The sequence below is a fragment of the Salvelinus namaycush genome, chromosome 10 (assembly GCF_016432855.1).
Source record: "Salvelinus namaycush isolate Seneca chromosome 10, SaNama_1.0, whole genome shotgun sequence".
Classification (NCBI taxonomy): Eukaryota; Metazoa; Chordata; class Actinopteri; order Salmoniformes; family Salmonidae; genus Salvelinus; species Salvelinus namaycush.
In genome coordinates this window covers 3691334-3713347 of record NC_052316.1, presented here as the reverse complement: position 1 = coordinate 3713347, position 22014 = coordinate 3691334, and the positions used below count along the sequence as shown (strand labels likewise).

The 22014-nt window shown below is 41.4% G+C and overlaps 1 protein-coding gene across 4 annotated transcripts in view; it reads right to left on the bottom strand.

The window, feature by feature from the left end:
- The window catches only part of negr1 (neuronal growth regulator 1), a 390601-nt gene that overhangs the window by 82885 nt on the left and 285702 nt on the right, over window positions 1-22014 (bottom strand). For 3 of the 4 annotated variants that reach the window (XM_039002065.1, XM_039002066.1, XM_039002067.1), the window contains exon 7: window positions 9708-9749. The exons of the other annotated variant lie outside the window; for it this stretch is intronic. In XM_039002065.1, the coding sequence (XP_038857993.1) occupies window positions 9708-9749 (42 nt within the window). The remainder of the gene's footprint in view (window positions 1-9707; window positions 9750-22014) is intronic. 4 annotated transcript variants of the gene reach the window in all.

Here is a 22014-nt window from a genome sequence, read left to right as displayed (position 1 = left end):
TGGGTTTCAAAACAGGGCTAAAAGTGCTAATAAGCTTTCCCCATCACAAGTATTTGTTATTATTTACAAAGTGCTGGCCAAGAGAGAATATTGGATTGGGAAAATGAGAGAAATGGCAAGTCGTTTGTTCATTAGAGATGGTGTCATGTGCAGTGGTACATCAACCTCATGCACCCTCTGGGCCTAGTATGCAACATGATCAGATAATGAGTTGGGTGCTTGGGAGAAGGAACACCTACTGTCACCGCACTTCCAAAGAAGACATTACTCCAATTCCAGACCTACATTACCCACGTATCATTTGATTAGAGAAGCTTTACATACTGACTGAAATCATTTGATGAGAACAGCTTTCTGTGCCCATAGGGAGCAGGGTGAGTGACTTTGGAATTTTGGAAAAGCCAATGAGGAATATTGAACAGGGTGGACTTTACCACTTTGATGGACTACACCACAATTCAGTGTAAATCCCCATCTCACGACCACTTGTAAAGTTGAAATAAGGATATTTAGCTTGATGTGCTACGCCGGGTAATTAATTGTATTGTAGGGCAGACCAACCCTGGGTATTCTCTGTTTATTTCCATGCCCCACCAAATGTGCTTGTATCATTCAAGTAGGGACGGATTGAGTTAAAAATCACAAATCGCTGTCTTTTCAATAGTTGCTACATCATGGCTCGCCTCCTCAGAAAATAGATACATGGTTTGTGGCTTACTCCGAGTCATTACCAAGACACATAAACCTTCATGGAGTCATTAATCATGCTTTTCCTGTAGATCCATAGCCTATCTGGGGGAGGGTCAAAGGAATGTTAGTTATTTACCTTTATTTCAACAGGGAAGTCATATTGAGACTAAAGTCTCTTTTACAAATGAGCCCTGCACCATACCTAAACAAGTATAGATAAACATACAGGCAAGTATAGATAAACATACATATTAAAATACACATTAAGATTCATAACCCAGTCAATTAAAACAAACACATTATTCATGATAAAAATCCTGTGTCGGTTGTCTGCATTGCCCTAGGGACTTCAAAACATCCAATCAAAACGTATTTTGGAGATTATTCCAAACATTGGGTGCAAGTAAATTAAAGGCGAATTTACTGAACTCTGTAGACACCAGAGGAGTCTCCAAAGTTAACCAACCCTGTGAACGGGTTTGATAACTTGTCATGTTAAATCTTAACAGTGATGTCAGGTAAGTGGGAAGCTTATGGAGCAGTAGTGTAATGATGTGATGTACGTGACTTTAAGCCATGGATCCAAGAGTCATGATACTATTATGATACCCTTGCATAAAGTAATAGTCTGATTATGTCAGAAATGGTCAGAATGATGTACAGTGCATTCGGAAAGCATTCAGACCCCTTGACTTTTCCCACGTTTTGTTAGGTTACAGTCTGATTCTAAAATTGAATAAAAATGACATTTATTTTTAATCTACACACGTTACCCCCTAATGACAAAGCAAAAACAGGGTTTTAGAAATGTTTGCTAATTTATTTAAAAAAAATAATAACTGAAAATGTACATTTACATAAGTATTCAGACCCTTTACTCAGTACTTTGTTGAAGCGCCTTTGCCACCTTTGGTATCTTCTCTTCAGATCCTCTCAAGCTCTGTCGGGTTGGATGGGGAGCGTTGCTGTACAGCTATTTTCAGGTCTCTCCAGAGATGTTCGATCGGGTTTAAGTCCGGGCTCTGGCAGGGCCACTCAAGGACATTCAACGACGTTTCCCGAAGCCACTCCTGCGTTGTCTTGGCTGTGTGCTTAGGGTTGTTGTCCTGTTGCAAGGTGAACTTACGCCCGAGTGTGAGTTCCTGAGCGTTCTGGAGCTGGTTTACATCAAAGATCTCTCTGTACTTTGCTCCGTTCATCTTTCCCTCAATCCTGACTAGTCTCTCAGTCCCTGCCTCTGAAAAACATCTCCACAGCATGATGCTGCCACCACCATGCTTCACCATAGGGATGGTACAAGGTTTCCTCCAGACATGACGCGTGGCATTCAGGCCAAAGAGTTCAATCTTGGTTTCATCAGACCAGAGAATCTTGTTTCTAATGGTCTGAGAGTCTTTTGGCCAACTCCAAGCAGGCTGTCATGTGCCTTTTACTGAGGAGTGGCTTCTGTCTGGCCACTCTATCATAAAGGGCTGACCGGTGGAGTGTTGCAGAGCTCTCTCAGAGTGACCATCGAGTTCTCGGTCACCTTCCTGATCAAGGCCATTCTCCCCCGATTGCTCAGTTTGGCTGGGCGGACAGCTCTAGGAAGTCTTGGTGGTTCCAAACTTCTTCCATTTAAGAATTATGGAGGCTAATGTGTTCTTGGAGACCGTCAATGCTGCAGAAATGTTTTGGTACCCTTCCAGAGATCTGTGCCTCAACACAATCCTGTCTCGGAGCTCTATGGACAATTCCTTCGATCTCATGGCTTGGTTTTTGCTCTGACTTGCACTGTCAAAAGTGGAACCTTAGACAGGTGTGTGCCTTTCCACATAATGTCCAATAAATTGAATTTACCTTCATTGAAGGTGGACTCCAATGAAGTTGTAGAAACATCTCACGGATGATCAATGGAAACAGGATCCACATGAGTTCAATTTCGATTCTCATAGCAAAGTCTCAATACTTAATTTTAATACATTTGTAAACATTTCTAATAACCTGTTTTCACGTTGTCATTATGGGGAATTGTGTGTAGATTGCTGAGGATTTTTATGTATTTAATATATTTTTGAATAAGGCTGTAACGTAACAAAATGTGGAAAAAGTCAAGAGCACTGTATGTAATAGTAAAGATTATTCAGAGCAAAAAGGGACCAAAAACTGGTAAATTGAAGAAAGAAACAATGTGAGAATGTTCTCCGTTTTGCATCTGTTTATCTTCGGACTTTAATTGAGATGCTAATGAACAAAAAACCTGGAAGTCTTGATCGTATTCATAGAATATATAAAAATATACACTATATAGAAAAGTATGTGGACACCCCTTCAAGTTAGTGAATTCGGCTATATCAGCCACACCCATTGCTGACAGGTGTACACAGCCATGCAATCTCCATAGACAAACGTTGGCAGTAGAATGGCCCGTACTAAAGAGCTCAGTGGCTTTCAACGTGGCACTGTCATAGGATGCCACCTTTCCAACAAGTCAGTTCGTCAAATGTCTGCCCTTCTAGAGCTAACCCGGTGAACTGTAAGTGCTGTTATTGTGAAGTGGAAACATCTAGGAGCAGCAACGCGTCAGCCGCAAAGTGGTAGGACACACAAACTCACAGATCGGGACCGCCAAGTGCTGAAGCGTGTAAAAACCGTCTGTCCTTGGTTGCAACACCTACTACTGGTGTTCACATTCCTATTGGTCATATAGTATATATATATATATATACCCTCTATAATATGTATGTACAATATAGATAACAGATTCTACCATTCTGAAAAACAAGACATGCGGGACACAGAACCCTGCAAACAATAATGAGTCACGAAATGGTTGCCTAAAGTCGTCAGGAAGTTGTGTCATGGTCCCCTGGAGGTTTTGTCCAGTTCCAGGATAGTCCCCGGGGACGTCCCCATGACACAACATCCCAAGAAAGTCCTAAAAAGGTCCTGGCATTGTCCTGACATGGTCCTCAGTGAAGTCCTGGGAACGTACAGGGAACTAAATAAAGGTCCCCTTGAGAACGTTTCCTTGGGACCATCACACAATGTTCTTAGAATGTTCTCAGAACGTTAGTTGGAAAACGTTGCACCAAAACCCTAAAGGGACCTAATGGGAACGTCGCCGAATCTCCTCAGGGTTTCCCCTGTTTGCTGGGAACATTGTATGTCTCAAAATATTTGGAATGATGCTTGTTAAGCGGTCTATGATTTATGAAAGAAGTAAAAGGAGAATCATCTTAGCTTCTATATTTGTTCAAATGGCACTACGGATCTACACTGAGTATACCAAACATTATGAACACCTGCCTAATATTGACTTGAAAAAAAACCCTGCAGTGTTGCAGTTCTTGACACAAACCGGTGCGCACTTGCTCTCAATAACTCAGGCCCTGGCGGCATTCTGCCTTTCCTGTAATGAACTGGGATTCATGATCGAGGGATAGGTTAGCATTAGCTAGCTAGCATTTAGGGGCTTCATCTGCTACTAGTGCTAAAACACCATGCCTGTTCTCATAAAAGTCTATTGTGCATTTTCTGGGGTGAAAAAAATGAAGGATTGTACTTGTCCAGCCTGAATACAAGTTTTTTTGCTAACATGCTACAAATACGTGTCAGCAAGCATTCAGCAATGTAACATTACACAGCTGGTTGCATATTAGCGTCACTAGCCTGAATCTATTCTGTACTTACAGTCACTCTATTAATTGAATTACTTCTGTATGTTTATTGACTGATCATATTTTATTTAATTCACAGGCTACTTACAAAACCTGGTGCATTTGTCATTCAGCAGTGTTGTGGGAACCGCCCCCCCCCCTACAATTACAGGTGCAGAAGGCTGAGGCAGTATGTGGCCAGGCACCAGTCCCACTTCAGGTTGGTCACATTTGATCTGGTCATAGGTCAAAATACTTTCACTGTCCTGGAATTCACCTAACAACCATTGATAATGTTCTCATGACTTGGACTCGAGTCAGACTCGAGTCACAAATATGATGGCTTGCAACTCGACTTTGACTTCAACACCAATGACTCGTGACTTAACATGGACTTGAGCCTTATGACTCGACCTGACTTGATACACTCCCCAAGCCCAAATCTTAAAAATTATGCTATTAAAAAAAGTGGGCAGCGCATCAACTCTTCATTTAACGGATTACAGTTTGAATCGGACAGCAGCCAATCAAATTGTGCCAGCTGACAAAAAGTTGCGCGTGGTTGTGCAGAGGAACGTCGGCGGGTGAATTCAGATGGAGCCCTTGGAAAGATGATACCCCAAATTATTATTTTCGGATATAAAGACCATGCTGAGGTCAACAGAAAACAGACTGCAACTTGCAAAACATGCGGGAAGAAAATTACAAACGGAGGAGCAACAACTTCCAACTTTGTTCGACATTTGAAGCTGCACAAAGAACGGTAGGTCATGGCTAGTATAGCCGACAGCTATATATAACTTTGTTAGTGCAGCATGTAGGCTAACGTAACATTAAATCAATGAGCCTCCACACAGTCAGTCATTGCACTCAAGATTGAGCTACAACTGGCTAGTGCTAAGACTTGAGACTTACTTGTGACTTGTAAAACAATTACTTGGTCCCACCTCTGGTTCTCAGTGCTGTGTGTATCAACTCTACCTTGTAGAGACGGTTTGGAGAGATGATGCACATCTCTCCTGGTTTGGAGTGTCATACACTCCACCCCTCCTGCCATCTGATTGCACCTGTTCATAATCTGTAATACATTACATACACCGAAGGGACTTCATCACGCACTGGAAACTTGAAGACAGAACCTCACCCAAAGAGCTGTGCATGTCAGAAATACAGTGTAGACATTGTTAATGTTGTAAATTACTATTGTAGACGGAAACGGCAAATTTTTTATGGAATATCTACATAGGCGTACAGAGGCCCATTATCAGCAAACATCACTCCTGTGTTCCAATGGCACGTTGTTAGCTAATCCAAGTTTATAATTTTAAAAGGCTAATTGATCATTAGAAAAACCTTTTGCAATTGTTAGCACAGCTGAAAACTGTTGATCTGATTAAAGAAGCAACAAAACTGGCCTTCTTTAGACTAGTTGAGTATCTGGAGCGTCACCATTTGTGGGTTCGATTACAGGCTCAAAATGGCCAGAATCAAATAACTTTCTCCTGGAACTCGTCAGTCTATTCTTGTTCTGAGAATTGAAGGCTATTCCATGTGAGAAACTGCCAAGAAACTGAAGATCTCGTACAACTCTGTGTACTACTCCCTTCACAGAACAGCGCAAACTGGACCTAACCAGAATCGAAAGAGGAGTGGGAGGCCCCGGTGCACAACTGAGCAAGAGGACAAGTACATTAGAGTGTCTAGTTTGAGAAACAGACGCCTCACAAGTCCTCAAATGACAGCTTCATTAAAAAGTATCCGCAAATCACCAGTCTCAACATCAACAGTGAAGAGGTGACTTCAGGATGCTGGCCTTCTGGCAGAGTTGCAAAGAAAAAGCCATATCTCAGACTGGCAAATAAATAGAAAAGATTAAGACGGGCAAAATAACACAGACCCTGGACAGAGGAAGATTGGAAAAAAGTGTTATGGACAGACAAATCTCAGTTTGAGGTGTTCGGATCACAAAGAAGAACATTTGTGAGACGCAGAAAAAATGAAAACATGCTGGAGGAGTGCTTGACACCATCTGTCAAGCATGGTGGAGGCAATGTGATGGTCTGGGGGTGCTTTGGTAGTGGTAAAGTGGGAGATTTGTACAGGGTAAAAGGGATCTTGAAGAAGGAAGGCTTACACTCTATTTTGCAACGCCATGCCATACCCTGTGGACGGCGCTTAATTCAAGCCAATTTCCTCCCTCAACAGGACAATGACCCAAAGCATAGCTCCAAACTATGAAATAACTATTTAGGGAAGAAGCAGTCAGCTGGTATTCTGTCTATAATGGAATGGCCAGCACAGTCACCGGATCTCAACCCTATTGAGCTGTTGTGGGAGCAGCTTGACTGTATGGTACGTAAGAAGTGCCCATCAAGCCAATCCAATTTATGGGAAGTGCTTCAGGAAGCATGGGATGAAATCGCTTCAGTTTACCTCAACAAATAGACAACTAGAATGCCAAAGGTCTGCAAGGCTGTAATTGCTGCAAATTAAGGATTCTTTGAAGAAAGCAAAGTTTGAACTTCAATTAAAAATAATTATTTATAACCTTGTCAACTTCTTGACTATATTTCATATTCATTTTGCAACTAATTTCATGTATGTTTTCATGGAAAACAAGGACATTTCTAAGTGACCCCAAACTGCTGAACGGTAGAGTATATGTTTAATCCATTTTGAATTTGAACATTTACACATTTTCTACTACTTATCAACTAATTTTAACATCCCAGTGTCGTCAAAAACATGTGTTTTATATATTTTTCAACAGTATGAGTTCGGAATAATACTGTGAAATTGTGAAAAGGATGATAATGCCCTTTTTAGTGTAAGAGTTGTTGGAAAAGGCCACCTGAAATGTTGACCTGTTTTGGTGGGATGGAGACAAATCAAGTGACAAATCAAATTTGTCATATGCGGCGAATACAACAGGTATATCAACATTACAATGAAATGCTTACTTACAAGCCCTTAATCAACAATACAATTAAAGAAATAGAGTTGATAAAATATTTACTAAATAAACTAAAGTAAAATGAATATAATCAATCAAAAAGTAACACAATATATGTACATAACAATAACGAGGCTATATACAGGGGTTACTAGTACCGAGTCAATGTGCGGGGGTACAGGATAGTCGAGGTAATTTGTAAAGTTACTATTCATAGATAATAAACAGCGAGTAGCAGCAGTGTAAAAACACAGGGGGGAGGGGGTTTAGGGAGGTTCAATGTAGTCCGGGAAGCTAGCTGATTAGTTGTTCAGCAGTCTTATGGCTTGGGGGTAGAAGCTGTTAAGGAGCCTTTTGGTCCTAGACTTGGCGCTCCGGTACCGCTTGCCGTGCGGTAGCAGAGAGAACAGTCTATGGCTTGGGTGACTGGAGTCTTTGACAATTTGGTAAATGAATTAATAGACCAATAAGAAAGAGAGTTCCAAACTCTGCCAATAACAGCTAGCTTTCCGTTTTCCCCTCCCCAATCAGACCACTCAGACAGCCCTAGAAAAATTCCTGCTTGAGAAATTGCTCTTTACTAAGAAGCTATTTTTGTTTATTTTTGACCATTTTAATTGAAAACAATCACAGAAATGATTTGATATTGAGATAAAAATGGCTGCATTAACATTTCAGTGCATACTGTCGCGGTACTCAAACAAGACAGAGTGATATTCAAGTACTGGACCGACCATTTAATATCATTGCCACAGCCATGCGGTGTCATACTGTACTGTCACTAACCTATAGGAAAGAGGTCAACTGTAGAGCACATTTCACAAATCTCATGTAGAAAACATTAGCCAATGTGTTGTCTGCAAAAAAAGGTAATTAACCCTTTTATTGACATTTCAGTGTTGTTTAAGAAGGCAATGTGTTGTGGGCCTGGGCTGCCACGACCATGCAATTGACTTTGTATATTAGATAGTCGCGTTGACCATTTTTACTTTAACTTTCATAATTTGAGCATGTCATTTGAGACCAAGCAAGAATGCAGTCCTAAATGAGCATCAATGGTATTACAAGGGAATCATTCAATCGTTTAATCTACATGTTTCGATGAGGTTTAGAATCAATTGCTTCCTGTTTGACATCTCTAAATGACAACAAATGTGATACCCTACATGGACCATTCCCCCACTCCTCCTTTGTGGAGCTGACAGAAGATAATTATATATCTTCAACCTAATTAACAGACATGGTTAAATGAGTTGGAGGCTACCTGTTGCCAGGAATCTAAAACAATTGCCTATGCCAAGCTGCTCAGCTAGGGCACTGCAAACAAAATACTAAAAAATAAAATGTGGAACTTGGAACAAAACAAGAACAATGGGACGTCGAGTTCATTTATCTCCACAATTGATAGCACTGGTGATGCGTTGGACCATGAAATTGTCATTTGTTCTGCAAGCATTACATAAAATGAGAGTTCGGGGCTATGTGTTGTCAGAGAGCAGGATTTTACTTGCAATTTGACAAAATCCCCATGGAGATCTATTTCAAGTAAAAATGGAAGGGATGCAGGAGAGTACATGCTCATACAGAGCCACGTCTCCAGAATGGAACATGAAACGATTGGCAAATCCATGATGCAGGATGAAAAACTCTGGATAGCGCTGAGTAGATTTATCATGCAATGTCACTCGCCATGTGCGTCTGTGCATGTGTGTGTGTATGCGAGCGGGGTGTGAGTATGTGTGCAAACAGTATTAAGCAAAATAATGTAACCAACGTGAGAGATTACATTCTGCGACTTGCTTAAAACCATAAGAGAGGGAGAAAAGACGGCCTGGCAAAGGGATTATTCCGAGCTGTAATTTGAAAGCAACAGAAGGAGAGTGGAAAAACACCTGCCACATTGACAGCAACAGGTTAGAGAGGCGGCAGCAGCAGAGCCCGGCTGCTTCTGGAAGGAGAGAAACGGAGACAGAGCCACTGCACAGAGCAAACAACAAACTAACAGGGTCCTTTCACTGACATCCTGCCCTTCATGCAGACTGTACTTAGCTAGCATAGGGGGAGGGATGAAGAAGCCAGAGTAAAGCCATCAGCAAAAGGAAACGCATCGGTCCCAGAGCCATATGTAACGGTCACTTTTATGATGCCACTACGCTCCAAAGGAGAGAGAGTAAAAGAGGTGGGGGTGTGCAATGAGACGGATGAGCTGTTTACATTGACAGGAAGAACATAAAACAGAAACAAAACAGAACCAGTCCTGAGAAACCAAAATGAACTGCAAGTAAAAGCACATACAGTGAAGCTGTACCCCAGCAGGCATCCCAGCCAATCAAGAGAGAGGAATTGGAGATGGAGGAGAGGTTTTTAGGTTAGTGTGGAGTGGATCCCTTTGCTGGTTTACGTACAGCACGGTGACATATACTGACCTGAGCGGGAGACAGCACTAGTTGCGGTGGGTTCAATAATTGCTACAGGAAAAAAAGGGGGAAAGAAGGAAAAAAGAGGACATTCATGTATTATTAACAGAATGGAGACACAAAAGAAAATAATAATCCACATTCAAGGACAAAGGACAGGGAATGAAGACAGAACTACCCATGCCTGAGGTCTGTCGTTTCTGTGGTAAGCTGTACACTAAACATGCTTTTCAACAACGTATCCCTTCCCTTAGGTCTGAATGGTAAAGGCCACTGCTGAGCTTCTCAAAATGTTCTTCGACTGAGTCCATATGGCGCTCATCAAACTTCCTTGTCCTGAGATTTTAAACTACTGACCGCCTCTCGCTTTGATGCATGGAATCAAACTTGGCTCAATTAACAATCATAATTACATCTGCACCTTGTTGGCAGCCGTTTAATCATATTGATGTAATTTGATTTTCACTTTAATATCCCAAAACTCTCCCCATTTCTTGTTCTCCTTTTTTTGGAGTCTGCCTGAAGAATGAGGAGTGGGAGAGAAAAAAAATCCTCTTTGATCCCTCTGAGGGGGAAGTGAATCCCAATCTGATTACCTTATGAACTCATTTCAAACTGAGCGGGCGGTGGCATTTGGGGAATCGAATAATGTGACATCCTGAAATGTCCACATCCACCATCTTGGAAAAACAGTCATACCCGATGTGTCTATTAAAGGTCTTCCTCTTTCTAAATTTCAAACATTCATATTTACATAACTATACGACAAATCCATGTATTTTGTGTCGTTTTCAGCATGAAAGGTCCTATGCAGCCATTTTTATCTCAATATCAAACCATTTCTGGGTAACAATTAAGTAACTTACTGTGATTGGTCTACTACACTAGCTTCCGACATACCTAACTTTGCTGTTAAAATATAAAAACATGAGATACCAAACCCATTCACAAGCTTGGTTAACTCTTGATGTTCCTTGGGTCTCCACCAAACTAGGCAAATACACCTTTAGTTTTAAAGCACCTCATTGCTGGAACTACAAAATACATTACAATTGGATGTTCTGGTGCCGCTAAAGCAATTTAAAATATTGATTGGGGACTTTCTTACTGAGTAATGTAATAGTTTTTCTTGAAAAAAATTGTGTTGTGCTGTATTTGACTTGTTCTATATTGTTTTCCATTTTTTATTTTGTCTTATTAAATTGTATATGTAGGACTCTGTTGTGAAAGAGACCCTGGTCTCAATAGTGACTCAATTGTGACTCAAACCTCTCCCAGACAAAAATTGCTTTTTTTTTTATAGGACTGTTTGGTAGAGGTTTGAGTGGGGAGGGGAAAACTGAAAATGTGCTGTTACTGGCAGGGAGGTTTGGAACTCCCTTACTTATTGGTCTATTAAGTAATTTACTGCATGGTGATGTTACCATGGAAAGCCAAAACTCCCTCCCACCAAAACAGGCATTAATTTATTTTATTTTCATTCATTTCTTTTCTTTCATGTCTTTTCATACAGCTCTTACACTAAATTTCACAATTTCGCAGTATTATTCCAACCTCATAGTGTGAAATTATATATAAAACACAGGAAATTGTGTTTTTGACTACACTGGGCCTTTAAACATTGTACATACAGTTTATTGATGCCAATGGTTGAAGCTTGCAGTGCTGTTAAAGTATGCTATTGTGTTAAATATATTCAACATAAAGGATCTAGTCTATCATTTCAAATATTTTTACAAAAGAAACCACGCCATAGGGTGTTTTCACACTTGCTCCCTTTCAAACAATTTGTTGTGCAGTGTGAACACTCCAAAGAAACTAAGGATCTCGAGAGGTGGTCTGAGTTCGGTTCGCTTGAATTCCGCAGGCTCTCCCCAGGTTCTCTTATCATTATTCCCACACCACAAACTAGACTGCTACAAAAACGTTTCCCCTGCCATAACCCCTTACATTGGTGGCACAAAAGAGAAAGGATGATGATGTGCAGGTTCGCAGAAAAAACGGGTGCTGTTTTTGGATATTGATTAGCGATTGTCAAGGATGCACAGTCATTTCTTTCTTCAGGTTATTGGTTTGCAATATGTGATCTATATGCTATAAGGGCTTCATAATCTGTTAATTCGATTGTGGGGTTTGAATAGTCTGAAAAGACCACAACATATTTGATGAGAATCACTACATACAGTCTGAGAAAAAAAGGTTCCAAAAGGGTTCTTCGGCTGTCCCCTAAGGGGGACCAGTTTGGTTCCAGGTAGAACCCTTTTTTGTTCCAGGAATAACTGTTTTGGGTTACATGTAGAACCCTCTGTGTAATAGGTTCTACATGGAACTCAAAAGGGTTCTACCTGGAACCAAAATGGTTCTACCTGGAACCGAAAAGGGTTCTTCAAAGGGTTCTCCTATGGGTAGGGTTGGGTAGGTTAATTTATAAATGTTATCGATTTCAGTTACTAGTTGCCAGTCCCAAACTCAGTAACATAATCTGATTACATTCCGTTACTTTTAGATTACTTTCCCCTTAAGAGGCATCAGAACAAGACAAAAATGTATGTTAGCAATTGAACAACATCTATTGCAAGATAAATCAATGTTAAAGTTTACATAGCTGTATATGGATGTTACATTTTACTTTATCGGTTGGTTATGTAGGCTTCTTCTAATCCATCTCTTCCTACTACATATAATACAATTAAATTATATCTTAACATTAAAAACCAAAGTCTATCAGAATTCCAGTCATTCCAAAAATGTTATCATTTGTTTTTCAACAGGACAATGACCCAACACACCTCCAGGCTGTGTGAGGGCTATTTGACCAAGAAGGAGAGTGATGGAGTGCTGCATCAGATGACCTGGACTCCACAATCACCCGACCTCAACCCAGTTGAGATGGTTTGGGATGAGTTGGCCCGCAGACTAAGGGAAAAGCAGCCAACAAGTGCTCAGCATATGTGGGAACTCCTTCAAGACTGTTGGAAAAGCATTCCAGGTGAAGCTGGTTGAGAGAATGCCAAGAGTGTGAAAAGATGTCATCAAGGCAAAAGGTGGCTACTTTGAAGAATCTCAAATATAAAATATACTTTTTTAACACTTTTTTGGTTACTACATGATTCCATATGTGTTATTTCATAGTTTTGATGTCTTCACTATTATTCTACAAAGTAGAAAATAGTAAAAATATATATTTTTACTTGAATGAGTAGGTGTGTCTAGACTTTTGAATGGTACTGTGTATATATATATACAGTTGAAGTCGGAAGGTTACATACACCTTAGTCAAATACATTTAAACTCAGTTTTTCACAATTCCTGACATTTAATCCGAGTAAAAATTCCCTGTTTTAGGTCAGTTAGGATCACCACTTTATTTTAAGCACGTGAAATGTCAGATTAATAGTAGAGAGAATGATTTATTTCAGCTTTTATTTATTTAATCACATTCCCAGTGGGTCAGAAGTTTACATACAATCCATTAGTATTTGGTAGCATTGCCTTACATTGTTTCACTTGGGTCAAATGTTTTGGGTAGCCTTCCACAAGCTTCCCACAATAAATTGGGTGAATTTTGGCCCATTCCTCCTGACAGAGATGGTGTAGCTGAGTCAGGTTTGTAGGCCTCCTTACTCGCACACACTTTTCAGTTCTGCCCACAAATTTCTATAGGATTGAGGTCAGGGCTTTGTGATGGCCACTCCAATACCTTGACTTTGGTGTCCTTAATCCATTTTGCCACAACTTTGGAAGTATGCTTGGGGTCATTGTCCAGTTGGAAGACTCATTTGCGACCAAGCTTTAACTTCCTGACTGATGTCTTGAGATGTTGCTTCAATATATCCACCTTACCACCACCTCAATATATCCACCATATCTACCTTTTCTTCCTCATGATGCCATCTATTTTGTGAAGTGCACCAGTCCCTCCTGCAGCAAAAAGTACCCCAACAACATGATGCTGCCACCCCCGTGCTTCATGGTTGGGATGGTGTTCTTTGGCTTGCAAGCCTCCCCCTTTTTTCCTCCTAACATAACGATGGTCATTATTGCCAAACAGTTCAATTTTTGTTTCATCAGACCAGAGGACATTTCTCCAAAAAGAATGATCTTTGTTCCCATGTGCAGTTGCAAAACATAGTCTGGCTTTTTTATGGCGGTTATGGAGCAGTGGCTTCTTCCTTGCTGGGCGGCCTTTCAGGTTATGTCGATATAGGACTCGTTTTACTGTGGATATAGATACTTGTGTACCTGTTTCCTCCAGCATCTTCACAAGGTCCTTTGCTGTTGTTCTGGGACTGATTTGCACTTTTCGCACCAAAGTACGTTCATCTCTAGGACACAGAACGCGTCTCCTTCCTGAGCGGTATGATGGTGTTTATACTTGCGTACTATTGTTTGTACAGATGAACGTGGTACCTTCAGGCGTTTGGAAATTGCTCCCAAGGATGAACCAGACTTGTGGAGGTCTATAAATTGTTTTCTGAGGTCTTGGCTGATTTCTTTTGATTTTCTCATGATGTCAAGCAAAGAGGCACTGAGTTTGAAGGTAGGCCTTGAAATACATCCACAGGTACACCTCCAATTGACTCAAATGATGTCAATTAGCCTATCAGAAGCTTCTAAAGTCATGACATCATTTTCTGGAATTTTCCAAGCTGTTTATAGGCACAGTCAACTTAGTGTACGTAAACTTCTGACCCACTGGAATTGTGATACAGTGAATTATAAGTGAAATAATCTGTCTGTAATTATATAATTTATAAATCCAAAAATGGATGTAGATTGCCCCTTCAAGTTTGAGCATGTGTCCATTAGGCCTATGTATTTATTTTTATTTTTTATTAACATGAATTAGATTGAACAATAAAATCCACAGTTTTATTCCATAGGCTGGGATCCGCACCATGCAGCTGTTGCAAGAGCATATTTTTTACTGGCTGTTCACTGGTTTCAAAAACAATGATTGCTAGGCAGCTTAAACTTCTTGAACTCAACCATTATTGGGTTCAAATACACATTTAGATTTGTGAACAGCCATTCACAACAACCACTATCCGTGAGTTGCAAATAGCTAAATGAGAGAGCAGCAGGGTGATTCAAAACAATGTGCTTTGTAGATATTAATAATAAGTGATATCGTATCGCCGTTGATGAAACCACTGCTGTCAACCTTAACTCCTAGCGTTTATTCAAGTTGGATAATCTTTGGATGCCGACATCAGTCGCACAATTGGAAGACATAGCTTGGACTGTAGCCTACAAAAGCCTATTCCTGCTCATTTCCCCTGATCAAACATACACACTTGATGTGTCATCATAGTGGTCTCTGACTTGTGGTCAGACTCGTTCAGGTGGAACAAACTTAACCTTGTGCATTTTTTCAATGATTTGAATGTCATTGAGATTACCGAGAAGTGTCAAATATTTTTTTGACGCAAACATCCTTTCTGAATTTAAAAGCAATCCTCAAAGTAATCATCTAGTTTTCCAAAAGTATCTGTAATCTGATTACAATATTTTAGCTGGTAACGTAACAGATTTCAGTTTTTGTAATCCATTACATGTAACGGATGACATGTAATCCATTACTCCCCAACCCAGCCTATGGGGACAACCGAATAAACCTTTTAGGTCCTAGACACAGCTTTTTTTCTAAGAATGTAGGGTACAAAATCAATTATAGGGCCAGTAGAATACATTGGGTGTAAAATTTTCAATTACAGAATTATTTAATATGCAGTTATTCTTCTGCTATTTATTCTATTACCAATAATATTTATATATTAATAGTATCTTCTGATTACAATTATTATGTGAATAAAAATGATTGTGTGAATACAAGATAACTGAGTTATTGAGCTTTTTTATACCCCAGAGTTTAAAGAGGACTGAGATCGATTATTTTAACCCAATAAGGCTGTTTTCACATATAGTCCTCTTTAAAATAACAAATCTCAGTCCTCATTAAAGTGAACTCTGGGGTACAAAAAGGCAAAATAACTCAGTGTTCTTTGTATTCACACAATAATTGTGTATTCACATAATTGTATATTCACAGATATACCAACTTACTTTGGAAGCTAATAGATTTAATTTCGTTAAAAGATTAGACATACTAATTATAACCAGAAGATAATAGTAACATGTAAATATTATTGACAAAATAATAAATAGCATGGGTAAGGGATAATCAACAAAGGGCTATGTTTCTCTGGAAATTAATGAACTCCGGGGAAGGTGTGTTCCACGACGCGCTAACTACGGAGTTGCATTATTTTCCAAAGAACGCATAGAGCCAAGAGTTGATTATCCCTTTTATACCATGGCTATAATTTAACACATTTGCCACTAGAAATGTGTTCATTTGCCACTAGAAATATGTTCATCTGAAGTAGCTAGCAAGTGTACTAGATAGTGAAAGCAGTTACGTTGATAACCAAACAAACAGACTTGCTAGTTTAGTTAACCAACCCATCAGTCCTAGCTTGCTATTATGAAAATTGAATTCAACAATGCCAATAATGTTTACAATTAGAATTTTGCAATCAAAAGCAGCTCAAACATAGAACATGTAAGAATGAACTATAGCATAGTCACTTTAACCATATCTACATGTACATACTACCTCAATCAGCCTGACTAACTGGTGTCTGTATGTAGCCTCGCTACATTTATAGCCTCGCTACTGTATATAGCCTGTCTTTTTACTGTTGTTTTATTTCTTTACTTACCTGTTGTTCACCTAACACCTTTTTTGCACTATTGGTTAGAGCCTGTAAGTAAGCGTTTCACTGTAAGGTCTACACCTGTTGTATTCTTTGGCACACGTGACAAATAAACTTTGATTTGATTTTTTATACCGTGCATTACAGGAAAATAATGCACACTAAAAAGCCCTTCAAGCCAAACAGAAACGAGTATTCAACAATGCCATGGTATAATTAAGCAATAAGACCCGGGGGGGTGTGGTATATTGCCAGTATACCACGGCTAAGGGCTGTTCTAAGACACAACGCAACGCGGAGTATATTGGCAATATACCAGAAACACCCGAGGTACCTTAGTGCTATTATAAACTGGTTACCAACATAATTAGAACAGTAAAAATAAATGTTTTTGTCATATCCATGATATATAGTCTGATATCCCACAGATTTCAATCAACCAGCATACAGGGCTTGAACCACCCAGTTTATAATGCAGATTAAATAATGCTGTAATTGAAAATTGTACACCTAATGTAGGCTACTGCCCCATAGGGTGGCGCATAATTGGCCCAGCGTTGTCCGGGTTTGGCTGGGGTAGACTGTCATTGTAATTAAGAATTTGTTCTTAACTGACTTGCCTAGTTAAATAAAGGTTACATTTAAAAAAATCAAGAATAAAAAGACGTAACATAGATGTTTTGATTAGTGCTATTGTGGATTCTTGGGATGTCCCTAACCTTAACCCCTACACTTACCTTAACCATAACCCTTAACTAACCTTAACCCTTACCATTTTAAATGTCAACTTCAATGGGGTAACTTCAGAGTTGGTACGTCCCAAGGATCCCCGATAGGAAAGACCTTAAATTTTAACCTATGTTGTGATTCTCACCAAATATGTTGTCTTCTCACACTATTCAAGCCCCCAAAAAAACAGCTTAGCCTCTCAGCCTATAGATCACATATTGCAAACAAATAATCTGAACATTGTGTCAGTACAAAACTCCACACATATTTTGGAATTTCTATGCATCGCTAATCAATATCCAGAAACAGCACACGTTTTTTCCACGATCTCACACATCATCATCTTCTCTCTTTTGTGGCACCAATGTGAGGGGTCATGGGAAACGGAGTTGCAGTAGTCTAGTGTGTGGTGTGGAAATAATGACAAGCGAACATGGGGAGTTTTTTTGTTCAACTTGCCCTTAAAAAGGGAAGCGAAACGAACTCATACCACCTCTCGAGATGGCCTCAGTTCCGTTAGCTTCAGGGGCTCTTTCGAGGAGTCTGAGTTCCTTTGGAGTTCAAACTGCTCCCCAAAAAATAAGTGAACCTCACTGTGTACACAAAAAGTGTCTGAAAGGGACCAAGAGGGAAAACACTCCCACCACGATGCCGGCAGTGCCTTTTTACAAAAACGTCTGTAGAGCCTGAATGGTTTCAGCTACAAACTATTAAAGGGTAGGTAGCATTAACATAACCACATGTAACATATGGATGTGCACTTATATACACATCAAAATTCACAATGCAAAGTTACACCTCACTTTTCTATTTTGCGAGTTATTCTGAAGAATGCCGAAGTCATGTTGGAAAATGTTTTTCCGGGGTGTGATGTAATATGGAGGACCCAGCAAGCCAGCCTATTCGCTATAATGTAAACTCAGAAATAATAACCTCAAATGTATAACTTAAAATTAAACCAAATAATTTTCACTGACTGCTGGTTTGAATTACATTTTAAGCCAACCAAATACTTTATGAATGTATTGTTACAAATCAACTTGCCAGGTTACTAGCTAAGTAGCCTGCTTACGTTAGCCTTACTAGCCTGCTAACGTTAGCCCTACCAGCCTGCTAATGTTACGTTAGCAGTGCATGAGTCAGCCAGTTGCTATCAACACCAAGCTTACAGCTACATTTAAGTAAACGGAAGTTTTGAAAATACATAACGCCATCTAACCAGTTATCAAATAATGTTAGCTTTATGCACTTATCTTAGCCAGCAAGCTAGCCAGCTAACGTTAGCTATTTAGCCAACCAGTTATTAGTCGAGCCAGCCAAGCCAACAACCCCTGTTATGGTCGGCAAGCGAGAGCCCAACTACTGGAGACCAGCTAGAACATAACTAACACAACACAACCAAAACAGAACCACAAATAGAGCAAGCAGGTATAATTTTCTCGTTTGTTTTGAGCCCACGGCAAGAAGGCACCAGAGCCTGCCAAGCTAATGGGTTCCCACTAGATAACACAGCCACGAAGTCGGTGAAGAACACGCTGCATGGCCGCACGTGCCCCATCTGCTCCTTATTTACATCACACTTTCTCGTGATTGGTGGATTGTAACTCACCAACGCCAACACTTGGTGTGGAATGTAATTAAATGTTAGCATGGCTAATGGCTAATGTTAGCCAGCTTGAGCTAGCTACAGAGCTAGCATATGAACGTGGTAGCACAGAGTATATCCTCCATATGACGTTGAGAAATAGTGCATTGGGGGTAGTTTAGAAGAAATAATTTAATAAATATGTAATAAACCAAAAACATAACTATGTTTGTAATTATAGGTAACCAGATCGTGACTACAACTAAGTTACTAAGTCTTTGACTACACTGTGTTGTTACATTGGTAAGTAAAAACTCATGCTTCACACCCTTTAAAAGCTATCTATAAAAGCTGAGAATCACAAACACACACATATAACATTTGGATATTAATTTCCCACTGAGCAAACAATTTCTGTACTTAAAGCATGTATATACACTACTGTTCAAAAGTTTGTGGTCACTTAGAAATGTCCTTGTTTTTGAAAGAAAATCTCAGTTTTTTTACATTAAAATAACATCAAATTCATCAGAAAATACAGTGTTGTAACTGACTATTTTATCCATATAGATTTTTTATGGAATATCTACATACAGTGCCTTGCAAAAGTATTCATTCCCCTTGGTGTTTTTCCTATTTTGTTGCATTACAACCTGTAATTTAAATAGATTTTTATTTAGATTTAATGTAATAACATGGACAAAATAGTCCAAATTGGTGAAGTGAAATGAACTCCGGGATGCTGGCCTTTTAGGCAGAGTTCCTCTGTCCAGTGTCTGTGTTCTTTTGCCCATCTTAATCTTTTCTTTTTATTGGCCAGTCTGAGATATAGCTTTTTCTTTGCAACTCTGCCTAAAAGGCCAGCATCCCGGAGTCACCTCTTCACTGTTGAAGTTGAGACTGGTGTTTTGCGGATACTATTTAATGAAGCTGCCAGTTGAGGACTTGTGAGGTAGTACACAGCGTTGTCTGAGATCTTCAGTTTCTTGGCAATTTCTCGCATGGAATAGCCTTCATTTCTCAGAACAATAATAAACTGATGAGTTTCAGAACAAAGATCTTTGTTTCTGGCCATTTTGAGCCTGTAATCGAACCCACAAATGCTGATGCTCCAGATTTTTTAACTGTAGTGTAAAATCATTTTTTAATCAGGTTTTTGTTTTGGCTGACCTTTTGTTTGTTGTTGAGATTTGTCAATATAACTCATGTGTCACGATCGTGTGGAGGAGAGACGGACCAAAACGCAGCATGTGGAAAATAAGCCATCTTCTTTTATTTTACTACGAAGATGAACATGAAACGAAACACTATTACAAACTATACAAAAACAACAAACGACCGTGAAGCTATAAACGTAGTGCACACACACAGGCTACAAACGTTCAACATAGACAATTCCCCACAAACAGCTAAAGCCTATGGTTGCCTTAAATATGGCTCCCAATCAGAGACAACAATAACCAGCTGTCTCTAATTGAGACCCAATTCAGGCAACCATAGACTTTCCTAGACACCTACACTCAACCATAGACACAGCTAGACTACTATACTAAACATAAACCCAACTACTCTAATAAACCCCCTAAACCTTACAACCACCCTAGACACTACAAAAACACATACATTCCCCATGTCACACCCTGACCTAACTAAAATAATAAAGAAAACTAAGGCCAGGGCGTGACATAACCCCCCCCTTAAGGTGCGAACTCCGGGCGCACCAGCACATAGTCTAGGGGAGGGTCTGGGTGGGCGTCCGTCCACGGCGGCGGCTCCGGCACTGGTCGTGGTCCCCACCCCACCATAGTCACTACCCGCTTACGTAGCCTCCTCCAAATGGCCACCCTCCACATTAACCCCACTGGATTAAGGGGCAGCACCGGATTAAGGGGCAGCACCGGACTAAGGGGCAGCACCGGACTAAGGTGCAGCACCGGACTAAGGGGCAGCACCGGACTAAGGGGCAGCACCGGACTAAGGGGCAGCACCAGGATAAGGGACAGCACCAGGATAAGGGGCAGCACCAGGATAAGGGGCAGCTCCGGACTGAGGGACGGCAGCTCCGGACTGAGGGACGGATCCTGGCTGGATGACTGCTCTGGCGGATCTTGGCTGGACGGCTCTGGCGGATCCTGGCTGGACGGCTCATGGCTGGCTGACGGATCTGGCTGCTCATGGCTGGCTGACGGATCTGGCTGCTCATGGCTGGCTGACGGATCTGGCTGCTCATGGCTGGCTGACGGATCTGGCTGCTCATGGCTGGCTGACGGATCTGGCTGCTCATGGCTGGCTGACGGCTCTGGACGCTCATGGCTGGTTGGCGGCTCTGGCAGATCCTGTCTGGTTGGCGGCTCTGGCAGATCCTGTCTGGTTGGCGGCTCTGGCAGATCCTGTCTGGTTGGCGGCTCTGGCAGATCCTGTCTGGTTGGCGGCTCTGGCAGATCCTGTCTGGTTGGCGGCTCTGGCAGATCCTGTCTGGTTGGCGGCTCTGGCAGATCCTGTCTGGTTGGCAGATCCTGACTGACGAATGGCTCTAGCGGCTCCTGACTGACTAACGGCTCTGACGGCTCGGGACAGACGGGCGGCTCTAATGGCTCGGGACAGACGGATGGCTCAGACGGCACTGGGCAGACGGATGGCTCAGATGGCGCTGGGGAGACGGATGGCTCAGATGGCGCTGGGGAGACGGATGGCTCAGATGGCGCTGGGGAGACGGATGGCTCAGATGGCGCTGGGGAGACGGATGGCTCAGATGGCGCTGGGCAGACGGATGGCTCTGGCCGGAATAGGCGCACTGTAGGCCTGGTGCGTGGTGCCGGAACTGGAGGCACCGGGCTAAGGACACGCACCTTCAGGCTAGTGCGGGGAGAAGGAACAGGGCATACTGGACCCTGGGGATGCACATTAGGCCTAGTGCGTGGTGCCGGAACTGGAGGCACTGGGCTGGAGACACGCACCATAGGGAGAGTGCGTGGAGGAGGAACAGGGCTCTGAAAACGCACTGGAAGCCTGGTGCGTGGTGTAGGCACTGGTGGTCCTGGGCTGGGGCGGGGAGGTAGCGCCGGAAATACCGGACCGTGCAAGCGTACTGGCTCCCTTGAGCATTGAGCCTGCCCAACCTTACCTGGTTGAATGCTCCCCGTCGCCCGACCAGTGCGGGGAGGTGGAATAACCCGCACCGGGCTATGTAGGCGAACCGGGGACACCATGGGTAAGGCTGGTGCCATGTAAGCCGGCCCGAGGAGACGTACTGGTGGCCAGATATGTAGGGCCGGCTTCATGA